The 17,077-nt window shown below is 40.7% G+C and overlaps 2 protein-coding genes across 3 annotated transcripts; one reads left to right on the forward strand and one right to left on the reverse strand.

The window, feature by feature from the left end:
• Window positions 1-713: 713 nt before the first annotated feature.
• On the forward strand, window positions 714-9,133 carry LOC147318471 (uncharacterized). 2 transcript variants are annotated; one of them, XM_086310429.1, is made up of 3 exons: window positions 714-964; window positions 2,210-2,335; window positions 2,675-9,133. In XM_086310429.1, the coding sequence occupies exons 2-3, from the start codon at window positions 2,219-2,221 to the stop codon at window positions 6,155-6,157; spliced, it is 3,600 nt and encodes a 1,199-aa protein (XP_086166555.1). In that variant the 5' UTR covers window positions 714-964; window positions 2,210-2,218; the 3' UTR covers window positions 6,158-9,133. The 2 variants fall into 2 exon arrangements, with proteins under 2 accessions (XP_086166555.1, XP_086166556.1); XM_086310430.1 differs by lacking the exon at window positions 2,210-2,335 and having other exon boundaries at window positions 2,675-9,132.
• A 3,136-nt stretch (window positions 9,134-12,269) lies between these two features.
• On the reverse strand, window positions 12,270-13,592 carry LOC147318472 (trypsin-3-like). Its single transcript, XM_086310431.1, has 5 exons — window positions 13,437-13,592; window positions 13,201-13,357; window positions 12,811-13,064; window positions 12,586-12,722; window positions 12,270-12,500 (listed from the first exon to the last, which is right to left on the reverse strand). The coding sequence occupies exons 1-5, from the start codon at window positions 13,474-13,476 to the stop codon at window positions 12,351-12,353; spliced, it is 738 nt and encodes a 245-aa protein (XP_086166557.1). The 5' UTR covers window positions 13,477-13,592; the 3' UTR covers window positions 12,270-12,350.
• Window positions 13,593-17,077: the final 3,485 nt, after the last annotated feature.

Consider the following 17,077-nt stretch of genomic DNA (forward strand, 5'->3'; position numbering starts at 1 on the left):
GTACATCAAATACATACAAACGTGAAAAATAATTCATTATAGATATTTTAAAGATACTGTCTGAAAATGAGGTATATTAATAGTGTATTAGGGGTTGGTTTTTTTTTCTTAATTTTTATCAAGTTTTGTGCCTCCACTCTTAAAATTGCCTGTTTTTTGTATCCACCAAACTAATGATGACAGTTTCATTGTCATTAGTGGCTCTCCAGCAGAGGGAGCTGTTTCAAAGCACAAACAAAGCGACGTAGTGCGTCCATTCATTATGAGGTAACATCCATACCTTAAAATCAAAGATGCTGCAGAAGCGCTCATGCGGAGTTCACTTGTTGTCTGTGTGTAATAGAAGCGTCAATTTAAATCCTATGTGTTAAGATAACATATGCCAAACTGGATATATATTGGGTGTACATTGAGATACTTGATGCTTGCACATCTGACACGGACTCCCTGCGAAAACTTAAAACTGCAGAACGAGTAGGAGTTGGGCATACTCACGTTATTGTTAATTGCTAAATGAATGTATGTCTTTTTGCCTTCCACGCTTCTTGTTTATAACATTTCTAATTGTCTCAGCAACACACACATATTGACAAACAGAACAAATCTGCTGTTTTTGTGTGCGCGTGTTCTGATTACAATTTTTAAAGTTTTCCCCATGAGGAGTTCCGAAATTTCCCACAGCACTCTAACTACGCGCTCTGTGCGCTCGGCTTAATTAACAGTTTTTTCAGATTGCTTTGTGTGTGGATACCGACTGATTCACTTCTGCAAACTGTTCAGAAAAGAAGAAAAAGCGAGGCCCACATTAACAGCTCAGCTCTTAGATCAGTGCATCCCTGTAAGAAAAGGGCGTCCAAAATGCCTCGTAGCCACAGCTTGAGTTAGCCAGTGCTAGCTAGTTCTAGTTTGAGCGGCGGTCAGCGCATGGCTACGCAGAAACCAGTTCTGACTCTCTCCCACGCAGGCAAGCACTTTGTGTTTACTATCACCCATCACAGATGAACTACACATGCGTTACTTGCTGTAAAGAAAGTTGTGTGAGCAGGCGTAGAGATTAATGCTTAAGGTTCGTGTGGCCTGTGATGTCAAATTATCGGAGCTAGCGATGTGGCCTAGCACACGATAACGCCTAACTCACATTGTTAGTCACGGCTTTGGTAGCTTTGAATGATAACTGGTAGCCGTGTTTCTTTTTAAATCTGTAAATGCTGTAAAACATTATAGAAGTGAGCCAGTGGGGCACGGCTGTGTCTGAAAGGGGGTTTAAATGTGAGTCAGCAGCTCGTGAGCATCACAAAGTCTCCATCAGATGAAGTGTTCCTGCAGTGGAGATGAAAGGCAGGATAACAATAGCAACCATGCACATCTTGTCAAGCTAGGCTGGATTTCTTCTGTTACATCTAATGCATATGCCCTGTGCTTTTGCAAACTGCAGTGAATCTACTTTGAGCCTGGATAGTGTGCATGTTTCTGCGGGTCCGGTCGCTTTAAACTGTTGGTGATAGATGATGAGCTTTAAATATTGTCATACAGAGTATTGTTATTGATGCTAAAGATACCTATTGATACCTAAAGATACCTAAAGATAAATAGCTTGTAAGCAGTTGTGTAATGATACATCATTATTTATAAGATGCTGTATGGTTTTTATTTTTTTAAATTGGCAAAGTCCATCTGCTTCTGACTAACTTTTATATAACTGTTGTAGAAGAAATTCTAGATTTACCTCTGGAAATGTAATGGGAAAAGGGTGTCAGTCCCCTTAGAGGTGTATTTTCAAGTCTTGAGGTTATGAAACTCAGCAGTTCTCTGTAAAACCAGTTGCAAACTCTGCTTCTTTCCCAGCGGATTTAGATAATTTTAAAAGGTTGCTCATCTTTTTTGGGGAAAACTTGAAGTTTTGCAAAGCAGCATATGCTTATTGAGCTTAAATCTGGCTGTGTGTGATCCAGTTATGGCCTTTACTATACTTCTCCAGTATAAATTTGCAGTTTGGTACCCCTATCTGTAAAAATAGTCAGTGGGTGCATGAGATGATCCCAGTTCAACCATCCACTTTAAACTTATCACGACAAATGGGCATGGCATGCAGTTTATTAGTAATTTTCTATTTTTCATCCTGGGAATAATTACTCCCCAGCCCGAAGCGTTTTTGCTTTTACGCGTCGCTGCTCGTTTTACAACCTCCTTGTCGCTGTTTAATCCACAGACTCTTGACATGGGGAGTAAAATGTCCTTCAGCAGAGGAAGCAGTGACCAAAATACAGTCTCTGAGTTAACTTCTGTGGCACCTCAACCTCGCAGTTCCAATCATGCCTCTTCGGACTGCAAGCAGGTAGCCAGTAAGAAAGACAAGTGGATGAGCTTGTGCTGTTTATTACAGTATACAGCGTCATTTAAATCTGCACTAATGAAGACCGCAGTCTGATGTGATGTGTTATGAAGTCATGCATCTGTGCATATGTGAATATGCACGCTTAGTTTTCCAGTTTGAACCAATTTTGGTAGATATATTTGTGCAAATATCGCTCTATAGTTTTTGAAATGTGCAAATGATTCATGTTCATGTGTTTATTCTTTCCACCTTTAATAAACATGCTTTTCCAAATGATTTGTGCAACAAAAAATAAAATCATTAATTCATTCATGTTCACTCTTCTTTTTACTTCCACAGATACCCGAAGGTAAGACATGCAGTGAGGGAGACGTGGACTCCAGGCGGGGAGATAAAATGAAAGGGACGGCGTTGAAACAGCCTGGGAGCCGGGAGTCTGATGTTCATGTCAGCTCTGAAAGCGCTGGTGAGAGAAACTGTCAGCGCAGTGAGGCAGTGCCCTCGCAGGCAGAGGTGGAAGCAAAATCTCTGACTCCTGCTAGCGTGTGCAGCTCTGCAATAGACAGCCAAGGGAAGCCCGTGATCATCCACAAGAAACGTGGGAGACCCCGTAAAATCAAACCAGCCCCGACTGAAGACAAAAGAGGTCCAGATGCTGCAGATGCTGTTCAGCATAAGGAAGTTAGCACCACCATACCTTTGCCAGCAAGTGTGGAAAACCACAACAGTGACGATTTGCCTTACGCTGTGGATAGTAAGTTAATAAATAGTGCGGCTCATAATGAGATGCCCGCTCCTCAGCCTGTCCTGGATAACAACGTACAAGTCGCTGCTCCTTTGCTGCCAAAAAGAAGACCAGGAAGGCCAAGAAAATCAGAAATGGCAGCTTTTCAAAACCAGGTTTCTATGGCTGCTCCTGGTTCTCATGCTAATAAGTTTAGCAGTCCTGCACGAACACTGAGGAGTAGGGTGGAGCAACCTACTTTGATGCAGGATGATAAGTTAGAATCTCATAGCAAGAAGGACAAGGAGGATCTAAAACAAACTGAAGCGGGGACTACAGAAAGTACTCGTACATCCAACTCTAAAGGTGTGAAGAGACGAAGGACTAAGTTGCAAATTGATCAGCAACTTCCAGCAAAAGTGTCCAAGCTGGATGAATCCCAGGAGGCCTTGCTGACGTTGAGCACTGACATAGACTGCGGAAAAAGCACAGAGACAGAAAAACAGTTGGACACTGACAAACATGAGACTGATTCAGATGTGAGGGATGATCAGCTCCCACTGCATTCTGGGGAAGGACTAGAGCAGGAGAAGCAACAAGACAAAACTGCATTACCAAAAGCAGAGGTGAATTCCCAGCCTGAGCCTGAAGCTATTCCTTCAGACAGCTTGAAAGAATCTGATTTGCCAAACCCAACTCAGACTGATAACCTTAAAGTAAATCAGTCATTGGACATAAATGGCAGCGAGGAGTCACCATCAGAAACACCAGACTTCTCAGAGTCTCCAGCAGATGCAGAGCTGCCAAAGCCCTCTAGCACAGATACCCTGACTCCCCCTGAGCAAATGCGGACATCTATTGGGGCCCCGTTTGCTGTCAAAGCTGAGAATTTAGAGCTGGAGCATTTAAAACCTGCGCCCAGGTCAAATAGCCCCAATTCTTCCCAGCACAGCACCACTCCCTTAGTTAAATCTGAGGTTCCAAATGTTGTTTTTCGACGCAAGAGAGGTGGTAAGAGGAGGAGGATGGTAAACAAGGTTTTATTACCAAGAGAGCGTCTTGTAGAGAACCACGAAGCGGGTAGTGACACCCAACCAAAAACAAACTGCAGTGATGAGGAAAAGGAAGCTAACGCCAATGTTGGCGAAAATGTCATCTATACTAAAAAGGGGGGTAAAACCCTGTTGAAATGTGGTTACTGTGGTCGTACTTTTAAGTTTCTGTCTCAGTTCGTCATCCATCAGCGCATTCATACAGGAGAGAGGCCGTTCAAGTGTTCAGAGTGTGGCAAGGGTTTTAGCAAAAACTCTAACTTAAATCTTCATCTCAAGACCCACAGAAAGCGCAACATATATCAGAAGTGCCCATATTGCAAGATTAAATTCTCTTGCTCTGAGTACGCTGCACATATGGAAATGCACGCACACGAGCTGAACGAGGAGTGTAAGAACAGCAAGGCTGAGGAACAGAGCAGAGAACCAGCAGAGGAAAGCAGCAGGGAGCTGCAAAGAGCAGTGGAAAAAAGAGAGAAAAAAGTCTGCCAGTACTGTGGCAAATCATTCCCATTTCAATCGGCGCTCATAAGACACGTCCGAGTCCACACAGGAGAGAAGCCTTATAAGTGCGACATCTGTGGCAAAGCTTTCGGGCAGGCCTATTTCCTCCGTGTTCACGAGCTCACGCATTGGTCTGTGAAGCGTTACAACTGCACCCATTGTGAAAAATCATTTACTCACTACAGCAATGCAAAAAATCACTCATGTAAACCTTTGGGAAGCGATGACAACGCGCAAGAACACAGACACCCAAAGCCTTCGCTAACGTACACATGCCACATCTGCAAGAATGTTTTTGACCATTTGCAGGAGTTCAACACCCACATGCGAGAGCACACCGGCGCAAAGCTTTATCGCTGCTTGTACTGCGACAAGCTGTTCGGTGTGCTGTCTGAATTCAACGCCCATCGCAGTCAGTGCAGCGTGGAAAAAAATGCCTCCAGCTCTGCGATTAAGGAGGAGGAGACTGTGTCGTTAATTCAGTACACAGTGCCTGCGCTCAGGTGCTCATCGGCGCACAATTCAGCTCTGGTGGCAGCTGCCAGCTGTGAAACACAGAAGAAACAGCCACAGATCATCCGCAAGAAACGCTCCAACAACTTGAAAAAACCGTTCCAGTCCACGGTCATACCAGCTCACAGTCTCTCACACCTAGTGTCAAAGTTAAACAAAGTAGACAACAGATCAGATCCCAGGAGATATCTGTGCCCAAACTGTGGGCGACTCTTCAGACACATGGGCAGGCTCAGAGCCCACATGCTCACACACGCCCCAGGTCAAAGCTACACCTGTGCCTGCTGTGGTAAAACACTAGGAAGCTGGAAAAAGCTGTGGCACCATCAGAGAATTCATCGTCACAGGGATGGCCGCTTCACGTGTCCTCAGTGCGGGCAAGGTTTTCGGTTTGTAGAGCCTTACAAAAAACACATGAGTGAGCACCCAGAGTTCCAGTGGGTTCAAGTCAGGCCCAAGAAAGTATTTCTGCCTTATCAATGCGAGCGCTGCAGGTGCAGCTTTAAAACTCTAGACATGCTGTTTAGTCACCAGCTCTGCCATTCCTCAACGCAAGACATACGCAAAGACTCTGATTTTGATTTATCAGTAGATGATCGCAATGCACCGTCAAACACGAAAACGCTAAACCCTCCCACCAATAATGGCATAGAAACATTACGCCAGGCTTCTGAGGAAATTAAATCTCTCTCAGATCCCTTATCTAAATATCCAGACCCGGTTTTTCAAGAATCAATTGTGACTTCCTGTGTTCAAAGCCGGGATCCTGATTTGGGTAATTCTTCTGAGCATCCCAGCAGGGCAAACGTAGTGCAAGATAAAGAGGCCAGTTGTGACAGTGTAGGTAAAAATGGACTTGGAAAACCCATTACCCCTTTAAGAACTGTGAAGAAACACGTGACTCAGAATGCCAGCATGTCAAATGAAAAGCCTTCAGATGGTGTGAGCTGTGCTGTGTGTGGAAGTTCCTACGCAGCCATTTCAGACCTTTATCAGCATTATTTGCAGCACGCTAGAGGCCAGGTGTAATGATTTTAAATCAAAATACATGTCAGTGGCCATCGACGTTCTGTGCCCATCACGTTTTTCCACTCTGGGGTCCTTGTAATCCTGTATTAAGCTACATTTCCACACAAATGTCCCAGGAAATTTCAAGGCACAAAAAGCTTTCTTCAGACTGTTGGTCGTCTGCATTTCCACCATGATTTAAAGAGCTGTGAAGATTAGGCAAATTAGGCATGCCACTATATTGCAGATCACTACTTCAGCGTAGAGCACACTAAAATGTTGATGTTGTAATGTGAAATGAGGGAGGTGAGCGCGCAATTCTTTGTCACTAAATAGACATGCAGTCATCACAAAGTGGATCCAAAAGGTTAGATTGAACATATTTTGTGAGGTATTGCAGCATTGTGATGTGAGTGAGAAGTGCAGTAGTTGCAGACGTGAACCGAAGCCCCATTCACAGTAATACCGCTTAGAAAGGATGTTTTGTTAGGGTAAATGGTAAATGGCCTGCATTTGTATAGCGCTTTTCTAGTCCTTAAGGACCCCAAAGCGCTTTACACTACATTTAGTCATCCACCCATTCACACACACATTTACACACTGGCGATAGCAAGCTACATTCTAGCCACAGCTGCCGTGGGGTGCACTGACAGAGGCGAGGCTGCCGGACACAGGCGCCACCGGGCCCTCTGACCACCAGTAGGCAAACATGGGGTTAGTATCTTGCCCAAGGATATTTGGCATGCAGCCAGGAGGCAGCCTGGGATCGAACCACCGACCTTCTGATTAGTGGCTGACCTGCTCTGCCACCTGAGCTACAGCCACCCAAAATATTAAATATTTCCTCAAAACTCTAAAATATTGCAGGTCCCTGGAAAACATCCTGATTTACTGCGCAGGTTCCTTATTCTTTGGGAAACCTGTGGTGGAAATGCAGCTTTAGATAAATCCCCAAAAGTAGATTATGTTTATCTGGACGTAGAGCTGTGGGAGAAATGTTTCATCACTAATCCAAGCGACTTCTTGGGTCTCAGCTCAATGCCGGTTTCGTTGGGTTCATTTTATGAGAGAAGACAAATATGCGAAGTACATTTTCTTAAGTTTATTAAGCAGTTAAAGGTTCAAGTTAAAAACAGCTGTGGAAATGCAAATGTACTGTTTAATATGTTGGGGAAACCTGCAGTCAGCTGAGACTGAAGAAGTCACTTGGATGTCACACTGAAAACATCACGTCCAGATGAACTGAATCAACTTTTTGGGATTTCCTTACCTGGATGATTCAGCATGCATCAAGACAGCTTTGAATAAAGGTAATGAAATGTTGTTGCACACCTGGGAAACTTAGACACTCAAGTGACTTGGAAGGTTATGCTCTAATCGTTTAGTCAGCCGTTTGTCAGGTTTAGACAACGCCTGCGGCTAAAAGCCACTAACCTTCCTTTTAGTATTCTGTAATTAAATTCGTATAAAATGAACAGAAGACATGTAGATAAAGAGAGACGTGCAAATTTGATACGAGTGCTCTGTGTCAAATTCAGTTTAACCAGAAGCCACCCTGGGATTATGCATTATGCCTATTTCGCAGCAGCCACAGCAGATAGTAGGGAGAGACAGGTGTCACTAATCTAAACGCATTATTAAAGCTTCCTGTCTGTTTAGCTGCTATTTTAAGTCAAATGGCTGCTGTGAAATAGGCCTGTTGGATACATGTTTATGATTTTAGAAATTTTACTTGATGTAAAAATTTCTAAAATCATAAAGAGAGTGCTCCTTGGATGGATTTTGTTTTGCTTTTGAGCACATTATTCACTATTCTTTTGAACCGTCACATTCTTGCCGCCTTACATCTTTCTCATTTTACAAATTGGAGAAAATACACTGTGCTCTGTGGGGGGGGGACACAGTACTGCTCCCACTAATGAGGCATGGATTGACTGACTAACAAGTAAATACAACATATTGGACATTGACACTGTGGGTTCAGTATTAAAATCTACTTCATGCAGATGTTTTCTTGGCTGTTACAGTGTACCGATTACAATTTTGTTTTGTTCCACAACAATAACGTGTTCTGGCATTTTGTATTTACATTTTAAGAGTGACTATCAGTTTTACTCGTGAATCATTTTGTGAGCCTGTGTGATAAACTGAATTATTGCAAAGTTTTTCAATAAATACTGACAAACACACACTCCTCATTTGTTGAGCCAAGCTTGTTTTGTTGAACGACGATCACTGTTTACAGCTTTTGGAAAAGATGCTTTTTCATGCTTTGTGTTTATGTCACGCTTGAGTTCAGTGGAGTCCTTTAAACCAGTGGTCCCCAACCTTTTTTGCACCACGGACCGGTTTAATGTCAGACAATATTTTCACAGACCGGCCTTTAAGGCCGCGGATGAATACAACAAAATAAAATGATGCGACCAAAACAAAAACTGCGGTATTTCGTAATTATAATAATAATAAACGCGGATTCACTGTGTAATTGTCTAACTTCATTAGCAGCTAACAATAAAAACCCTGAAAACCATAAATTTCACACCCGAGCCTCTCGCGGCCCAGTACTGGTCCGTGGCCCGGGGGTTGGGGAGCGCTGCTTTAAAGAATTATCAATTCAAAGCAGTTTCTGAATGGACACCTTGCAGTGTTGTAAATAATTTTCTTCTATAGTTTGTCTTAATTAAATAAACATCACTTTTGTAATCAAATCGTTATTCTTTATTTTTAAGTTATATCGCCTTCTCCGGCATGTTTTCGCACTGAAAGGCAATAAGTCAGATTGATCAATAGGTACCGAGTTTGTGTATTTAAGTTAATAAGGGGTCTTAATAAAATATTTTAAAGCAAAAACTTATAATTGTAGTATTTGACCATCTTTAAAAGTATTAAATTATCATCAGAGGAATAAAAGCCTTCAAAATATTGTTAGACCTACCATTTCCTTGTTATTAGATAACAAGGACACCAGTATCTTTGTCCTTTTTTTTTCCACTGTCTGGAAGATAAGGGCAAAGTCCTGATGTTTATGTATCCCACTGAAACCCAAATACTACTTTTATTATTGTGTGATTTAAAAAAAAGTTGGTATACTATAATGTGTGAAAGTATTGAACTTACCCTCATTTCTTTATGTTTTGCTTGGAAAATGAAGAATATCTGTGGAGATCTACTGAAATATGTATATTTCAAAAAATATGAATGGGAAAGACTGAGTTTGTACGATTGCAACAAGTTTGAAAATCAGTATTTGGTATGATCGCTTTTATTTTACAACACAGCTTAACCCTATAATGCCTTTCTATCATATTTAATACATGGGTTTCTGAGACTTCTATCTCATCAACATGATCAATAGTTGATATAATTTCAAAATGTTATGCACAAAAGTTCTTTTTGTCTAAAATTAACATTTTTGTTAACAAAAAGTTGCCAATCTATCGAATGTGATACAAAAAATAAATCATACACAACATGATATAGGAAAAAAAAAAGTTTTGTGGATTTTGTTATAACGATTAATAAACATCTCAGTTCCAAATAATTAGAAATTTCTTTCTTACAGGGTTAAACTCTCTTAGACAACCTTTATTGTCTGAAGACGTCTTCAGGATTGGGCTTCTTGAAGGACATTCACAGCTCTTCTTTGGCTGTTGACTTCATTTTGTTCTGTTCTCAGGATGATTCCACACTGCATCAATAATGTTGAGTCTGGGCTCCGGGGAGGCCTGTCTATGGCTGATAGTGTTTCATTTTTTTGTTGTATTTTTCTATCCAAGTATGCTTTTTCTGCGTTGGCATTATGTTTGGGATCATTGTCAATTAGATGCCTTTCAGATCGTATTACATGGTGCAACAGCTATATGCTAGCTATATACTAAAGGTGTTATAGTGTTTCACAACCAAATAATAACAGAAGAACAGTTGATAGTCAAACAAATTGCTGCCATTTTAAACCCACTGTGACAATCTGTTATCTGACCAGCGTGTGAAAAGACATCTGGTTGATAAAGGTCAGTGCTTATAATCTAGGTTTAGTCCTACCACCAGTCACATACACTTCATTTATAAAAGATTTGAATTAATGATAGAAAAACTGTATAATTATGTAGCATTATATTTTATTTTTTATTTAACCTTTATTTAACCAGGAATGTCCCGTTGAGATCAAAGACCTCTTTTTCAAGGGAGTCCTGGCCAAGAGGCAGCACATTTCAAGACAAATACATACGAACAAACAAAGTTAAAATTACACAAAACAATTACACATTATTGAGGCAGCCTGTAGGCCTTTGAGTTTAGTTTTAAAAACATTTAAAGACAACAATTCAGTTAGTTTCCAGTCTTTCTGTAACATGTTCCACGAAAAAGGCGCAGAGTGGACAAAGGCTTTCTTACCCAGCTCTGTGCGGACAAGGGGAACAGACAACAGCAGCTGATCATTTGAGCGCAAGGAGTAAGAACCACTATTTGTCCTTGTGACCAAAGTACAAATATAAGGAGGCAGCAATCCAAGCATAGCTTTGTAAATAATACTCTTATACTCTTAGTGTCTCTTCACAAAGAAGATACAGTAAGTGAGAGACAAGTATAGTGCTAAACAAATGTATTAGACTAGACACCTGCCATAAAGATAAGAAAACATAAAAAAAAAATTTTTTAAAAACTGTCAAAAAAAGGTTTACATTTTTTAAATTATTTTATTATTTAATAGGAAAATATTTAATTGAACTCCTATTTTCACACATTGTATCAAATTTGACCCCGCACAAATAAACCAAGCATCACATTGAACCACAAAAACACGTTTTCTGTTCAGAAGTACAAGTAAATGAGTGTAATGTGGAATCTCAATAAAACAATAATAATGTGCTTTACTATTTTTTTTCTGCATTTTTGTAAAACTTTGAAGTTGAAAACTCATGGATAACGACAATAATTATATTTTAGTGGAAACAATACAAGTTTGATTAAAGAGCTTGAGCATACTTAATTCACCAGTATGTGTCAAAGTCAAAGTCAACTTTATTTGTCGATTCTGCCACATGTACAGGACATACAGAGAATAGAAATTGCGTTACTCTCAATCCCTAGATAAATAGCAAATGAACATTTAAATATATTTAAATATAAAAGTGATTAAAAATGCAAGTAAAATAATTAAAAAGTAAAAATTTAAATAAATACAATTTTACATATAACAAGAAAGCTATACAATATACAATATAATGGGTAAGTGACATTGAGTGTAAACCAGGCAGAGTAGTGCAAATAGGCAAATAGTGCAAATGGAGATTTAGTAATGTACGGTAAGAGAAAGTGTAACAACAAAGTCTTATGAGGTAATGGCAGTCCAATGCTCCACAAAGTGACTGGTAACTGGTGCAGGCCAGTGAGTGAGTCAGAGAGTGTGTGTGTGTGTGTGTGTGTGTGTGTGTGTGACAGAGTTCAGTGAGACCGTGGAGGAGAGAGGGGAGAGGGGGCAGAATCGGGAGGGAGTTAAGCTTCCTGACAGCCTGATGGATGAAGCTGTCCTTCAGCCTGCTGGTCCTGGCCTGGAGACTCCGCAGTCTCCTCCCCGACGGCAGCAGCTTGAAGAAGCTTTGCATTGGGTATGTGATGTATGTGATGTGTGATGTGTATATATATACTGTGCTGCCTGTGGATCTCTTTGGATAATTTGTTTTTATTATCTGTTTATGAAAAAAATTCCAGACTTACAGACCAAGAGTGTAAGACTGTGACTTCAATTTAAACATAAAATTATTGTTTTCTATAAAATGTATACACACTGCTGAATTAAAACCAATGACTTTAGAAAACTTTTATAGAGTCATTGACCAAAACAAATATTAATGTTTATAAGGTTAATTAATGCATTACCACTAAGTGATGAATGAAAAATTACAATTTTATTTATAAAGTAATCAATCTATGCAGCTCGCTGTGGTCTTAAATGTAAAGTAGTTAAAAAGAACTTAATTAAATCTTAAATACTAAAAAAAAATATAATTTTCATTTTTGAACCACTGTCTTATGCTAATTGTTAACAACATGTGTGATTATGATTTATCTGCTTTACTGATGATTCTTGTCATGATTTACCCAACAGCACAAAACAAGGAACAACATGAAATGATGTTGACTATTTATTTATTTGAATCAGATTTCATAGTTAATTATACAAGAAACTTTAGTTAGAAAACTGTAGTTTCATTTAGTTGTTAGCCATGGTGTTGTTGATCCAGCTGTTGTAGTTGCAGACCTTGGTGTAGACTCCAGGCCTGTTCCTCTGAGCACAGCCGTAACCCCAGGACACAATACCCTGCAGCCGGCCATTGCACACGACGGGGCCACCGGAGTCACCCTGAGGCACAGAAAAGACAAGTGTGAGCAGAGGTGTTCTGAAGTTTGGTTTGTCCTAAAACAGTCAGGATGGCTTTAGCTCATACCTGGCAGGAGTCCTTGCCTCCCTCAAGGAATCCAGCACAGAACATGTTGTTGGTGATCTCTCCAGGATAGGAGTTCCTGCAGTCTGTGTCACTCAGGATGGGGGCATTCAGGCACATCAGACGGTCAGGGTAGTTGCCTAGAAGGGGCGGGAAAAAAGTTAAAAGTTATACAACTCATACATCAACATTTACACTTTTTTTTCTGAATGTGTGACTTTGACTCACTTCCACTGGTGCTGGTGTTGCCCCATCCAGAGATCAGACAGGAGGTGCCGGCACTGGCACAGCCAGAGGGCAGGGACACGGTGTTGACGTAGCTGTTCAGGGTGGCGGGGGTCTTCAGCTTGATCAGCATGATGTCGTTATCCAGGTTGTAGCTGTTGTAGCTTTGGTGACGAATGACCCTGGAAGAGCTGATGAACTGCTCAGTGCCCTCATTGACAGCAATGTTGTGCTCACCAAGGCGCAACTGGATGCTTCTGCAGGGAGAGCCAGAAGAGGAATGTATTCAAGTAAAGTGTCTACTTGTTTGGTTAGTATGCCCTTTTAGAGGGGTTAGCAGCCCTGCGTGCATTTTTTCATTAGATTAATTTGATGAATGCTCTCTGTACTTACGACTGGTAGCAGTGAGCAGCAGACACGACCCAGGAGCTGGAGATCAGGGAGCCTCCACAGAAGTGATAGCCAACGTTCAGAGAAACCATGTAGGGCACAGAGTTCTTTGTGCACTCATAGCCTCCAATGATCTTGTCATCGTCAATGGGAGCAGCATCTGCAATACAGAAGGAGAGTTCCAGTGTTAAACTCTCTGTTCAAATGATCAAATCGAGAAATTTTGTGCAAAGACTTACATGCTGCAGCAAACAGGGCAAGGAGAATGAAGTACTTCATGTTTGTTTTCTGTGCCTGCAAATCTACACATAGCAGAGGAGTGTGCAGCAGCCTTATATACAGATGTGCAGCCCAGCTTCACAGCTCTTTATCTCAGTCATGCTCCCACGTATTTTTCCATGTGCCATGCACACTGATTAAATATTAGCCCACCTGGGAAACAGCAGCATGTTTAAAGATAAAATATATATATATATATTTTTCCTTTTACTTATCACATCTTGCTAAATTGTCACTCTGCAACATGTTATGTTTTATCCTACATGAGCACTTTTAAGATCACTTCAATGACGGTTTTCGCTGACACACTATGTACAAATTACTGGAGAAATATTTACTACAACCTATTTAATTTTGCCTAATTTTATTAAGTTTGTAGTTAATCATACTTTTTAAAAACCTTTTTGTGCCCAACAAAGAAACCAAGAACAAGTCAACATTTTAAAGTTCAGTGCATGAGTGTGACTTATACAACAGTTTTTAGCATGACATGTAAAGTTTTGGTGGGTTTTTTCCCCTCTTCTTTCTTTCTTTGTCCCCCCCCCCCGCTCTGCTAACACAACATAACTTCTTCCTGTCATCAGACATGTTCACACAATCCAACACAGATTCTTGCATTCTTTGATTTAAAGCCAATGCTTTACAGTAGGCAACATTTTTCTGATAATAGCCATTTGGTTTTCAGGTGCTTTTTTGCTTCCTTGGCATAATAGCATTAGTTAACTCCTCCCAGTAAACAACACACTCAGGCTGAAGGCTTTTGACACTCACAGTCCAGTGAAGCTTTTACAGTAATTTCACCTGACAGCTTTTAAAATCCTCCTTAGGTTTTGTTTTTTTTTTATTAAAAAAAACAACATTTACTTTCCTTAACAGCTCCATCCTCCTCATGACCAATCAGGCCATTTAACATGTTTTTATAGAGAAACTTAAAATGCCACTTGTTATGTACACGTTGCTTGTGTTAAGTTGGACCAGCATTTTGCCTAGGAAATATTCCTCAGAGGTTTTGGTTCATGATAGCATGAAACAGATTTGTCAGCTGCACATCCATGATGTGAATCTTCCTTTCCCCAAAGGTGCTCTACTTCATTGAGATCTGGTGACTGTGTTGATCATTTGAGTACAGTGAACTCACTGTCATGTAGAAGAAAACAATTTCACATGATTTGAAGTTTGTGACATGGTTTGTGATACTGGTGGAAGAAGCTATCAGAAGTCAGGTGCACTGTGGCCATAAAGGCAGGCTGTGGTGTTTAAACAATGCTCAGCTGGTATTAAGACCCCTAATGGGACCTGGGGTGGTTTTCTGCTATTCATGTGCATTCAACATGTGCATTCAGAAATGCTCTTCTGCATATCTTGGTTGAAATGACTGGTTATTTGATTCTGGCTGTTCTCCTGTTTCCTCTGACATCAATAGGACACTGCTGCTCATTGAATATTTTCTTCTTTTTGACTATTCTCTGTAAATCCTAGAGATGGATATGCAGAAAAATCCTGCAGATCCCAGTATGTCTGTGAAAACTAGGTCTAACCTGTTTGACACCAACACGTATGCCACGGTCAAAGTAACTTTGACCTTTCTTCTGATACTAAGTTTGAACTTCAGCAGGTCGTCTTAACCATGTCTTACATGCTTAAATACAGGGACGTGCAGAGAGGTTTAAAGGGGCGGGTGCTCAAAGTTAAAAAGGGGCACATTGAACCATGCTGAATAACAACAACACACATTCATCAAGAATCTAATATGGGAAGGGCAGGGCTGTGTTGATCTGAGACTGTAGACATTAAAAAGTCCACAGGAGAGATGGTAGCTGATTAAACAAGTGTCATGAGATAATAACAAAATGCAAAGATTGGTGACAGCGCTTGGAACCATAAGGCAACGAAAAACTGTGACATAAACTCGGCTCTGCCTGTGAATCACTCTTTGCTTCTCTTTTTCCTTCCTTCCCATCATTTCATATATCACTCTCCACTTGCTGTCTATCTGAGAACAAGGCACAACTTGCTATTGCAATAAACTATAATCTAATTATCCACACCTAACAACTCTTGCACTTAATCTATAATAAAATGATGACAGAAAAATGTTATAGCACTGCCTTTAGTAGCCTCATACAGCTCCTACTGTTTCCTCCTCATGTCCTTACCAGCCATGTCTGCACAATGTTATATCATGAGTAATATTTTTTTAAATCCAGCTAAATAAAACACACACATGCACACACAGTGACATTTTAGACCTTCTTCAGAATACTGTATATACTATGGGCATCCTTACATTATTATTTATTACTAGAGCTACAATAATAAAGCAATGAGGAGGGGGAAGTAATAAATATGAAATAATGTATTTATGATGATTCCATTTGTTTCACTATCCACTCTGTGCAGGGCAAAGCTTATTACATGTTTAAACTGTAGAGATACAATAATTTTACTGCTGTAAAATCCAACTTTTGTCTTATTTAAAATATAAATCTAATATAATCTGCTTCTTAATGTATGTTCTTTAAAATACAGCGTGTGTTTTTTAATATATTATAATTATAATTATTATTATGTGGACATGCATATTAGATCGTTTTTTAGTGAAATATAATCCCTCCAGAAAGGCAGGAAAAGCCCGGAAACTTACTTTAAAACTAAATATGTTCCCTAAAACGGTGACAGAGCTACAGACCCATGACAGCCAGGTAGCCAGCAGCTATGACCAGCACTACTTGTGCAGTTAATAAAAGGACAGGTAATGTTTGTCGCGCTGTTGCACACACAGCACGCTCGTTTGTTTCAGTTCGTCAGTTGCAACAAGACAGCTTACCAACGTGTACGTAATAAGCTAATACTCCTGGGTGCTACACACTACAGTGTGCGCTGTACACCTACTTACTGGGTTTGTCGCATCAGTCTGTGTCTCTGAGTTAACTTGTGTTTCTCCTACAGCTCCGGACCGCAAAAAATGCGCGTGCTCTTTGTGAGCTCGTTCCCGGCTCGTAACCAGCGCGTTCTGCCGTCGAGGGCGATCATTGGTTAAATGTGATCATGTGACTGATGCAAGCCAGATCCTTTTAGATTAGATTAGATTAGATTAGATTAGATTAGATAGAACTTTATTAATCCCTCGGGTGGGTTCCTCTGGGAAATTCGATTTCCAAAAAAGCACAGCACCGACAGAAGTTACAGAGTTACAGAATATTATATATATATATATATATATATAACACCCAGCACGCCCCTGCGGGCGGTTTATCCTTCAAGCTCGGGTCCTCTACCAGAGGCCTGGGAGCTTGAGGGTCCTGCGCAGTATCTTAGCTGTTCCCAGGACTGCGCTCTTCTGGACAGAGATCTCCGATGTTGTTCCCGGGATCTGCTGGAGCCACTCGCCTATCTTGGGAGTCACCGCACCTAGTGCTCCGATTACCACGGGGACCACCGTTACCTTCACCCTCCACATCCTCTCGAGCTCTTCTCTGAGCCCTTGGTATTTCTCCAGCTTCTCGTGTTCCTTCTTCCTGATATTGCTGTCATTCGGAACCGCTACATCGATCACTACGGCCGTCTTCTTCTGTTTGTCTACCACCACTATGTCCGGTTG

Source organism: Aulonocara sp. 'chitande type north' Nkhata Bay, linkage group LG11 (assembly GCF_057382095.1).
Source record: "Aulonocara sp. 'chitande type north' Nkhata Bay isolate Kocher_YH1m ecotype deep benthic linkage group LG11, A_spYH_male_GT1.1, whole genome shotgun sequence".
Taxonomy (NCBI): Eukaryota; Metazoa; Chordata; class Actinopteri; order Cichliformes; family Cichlidae; genus Aulonocara; species Aulonocara sp. 'chitande type north' Nkhata Bay.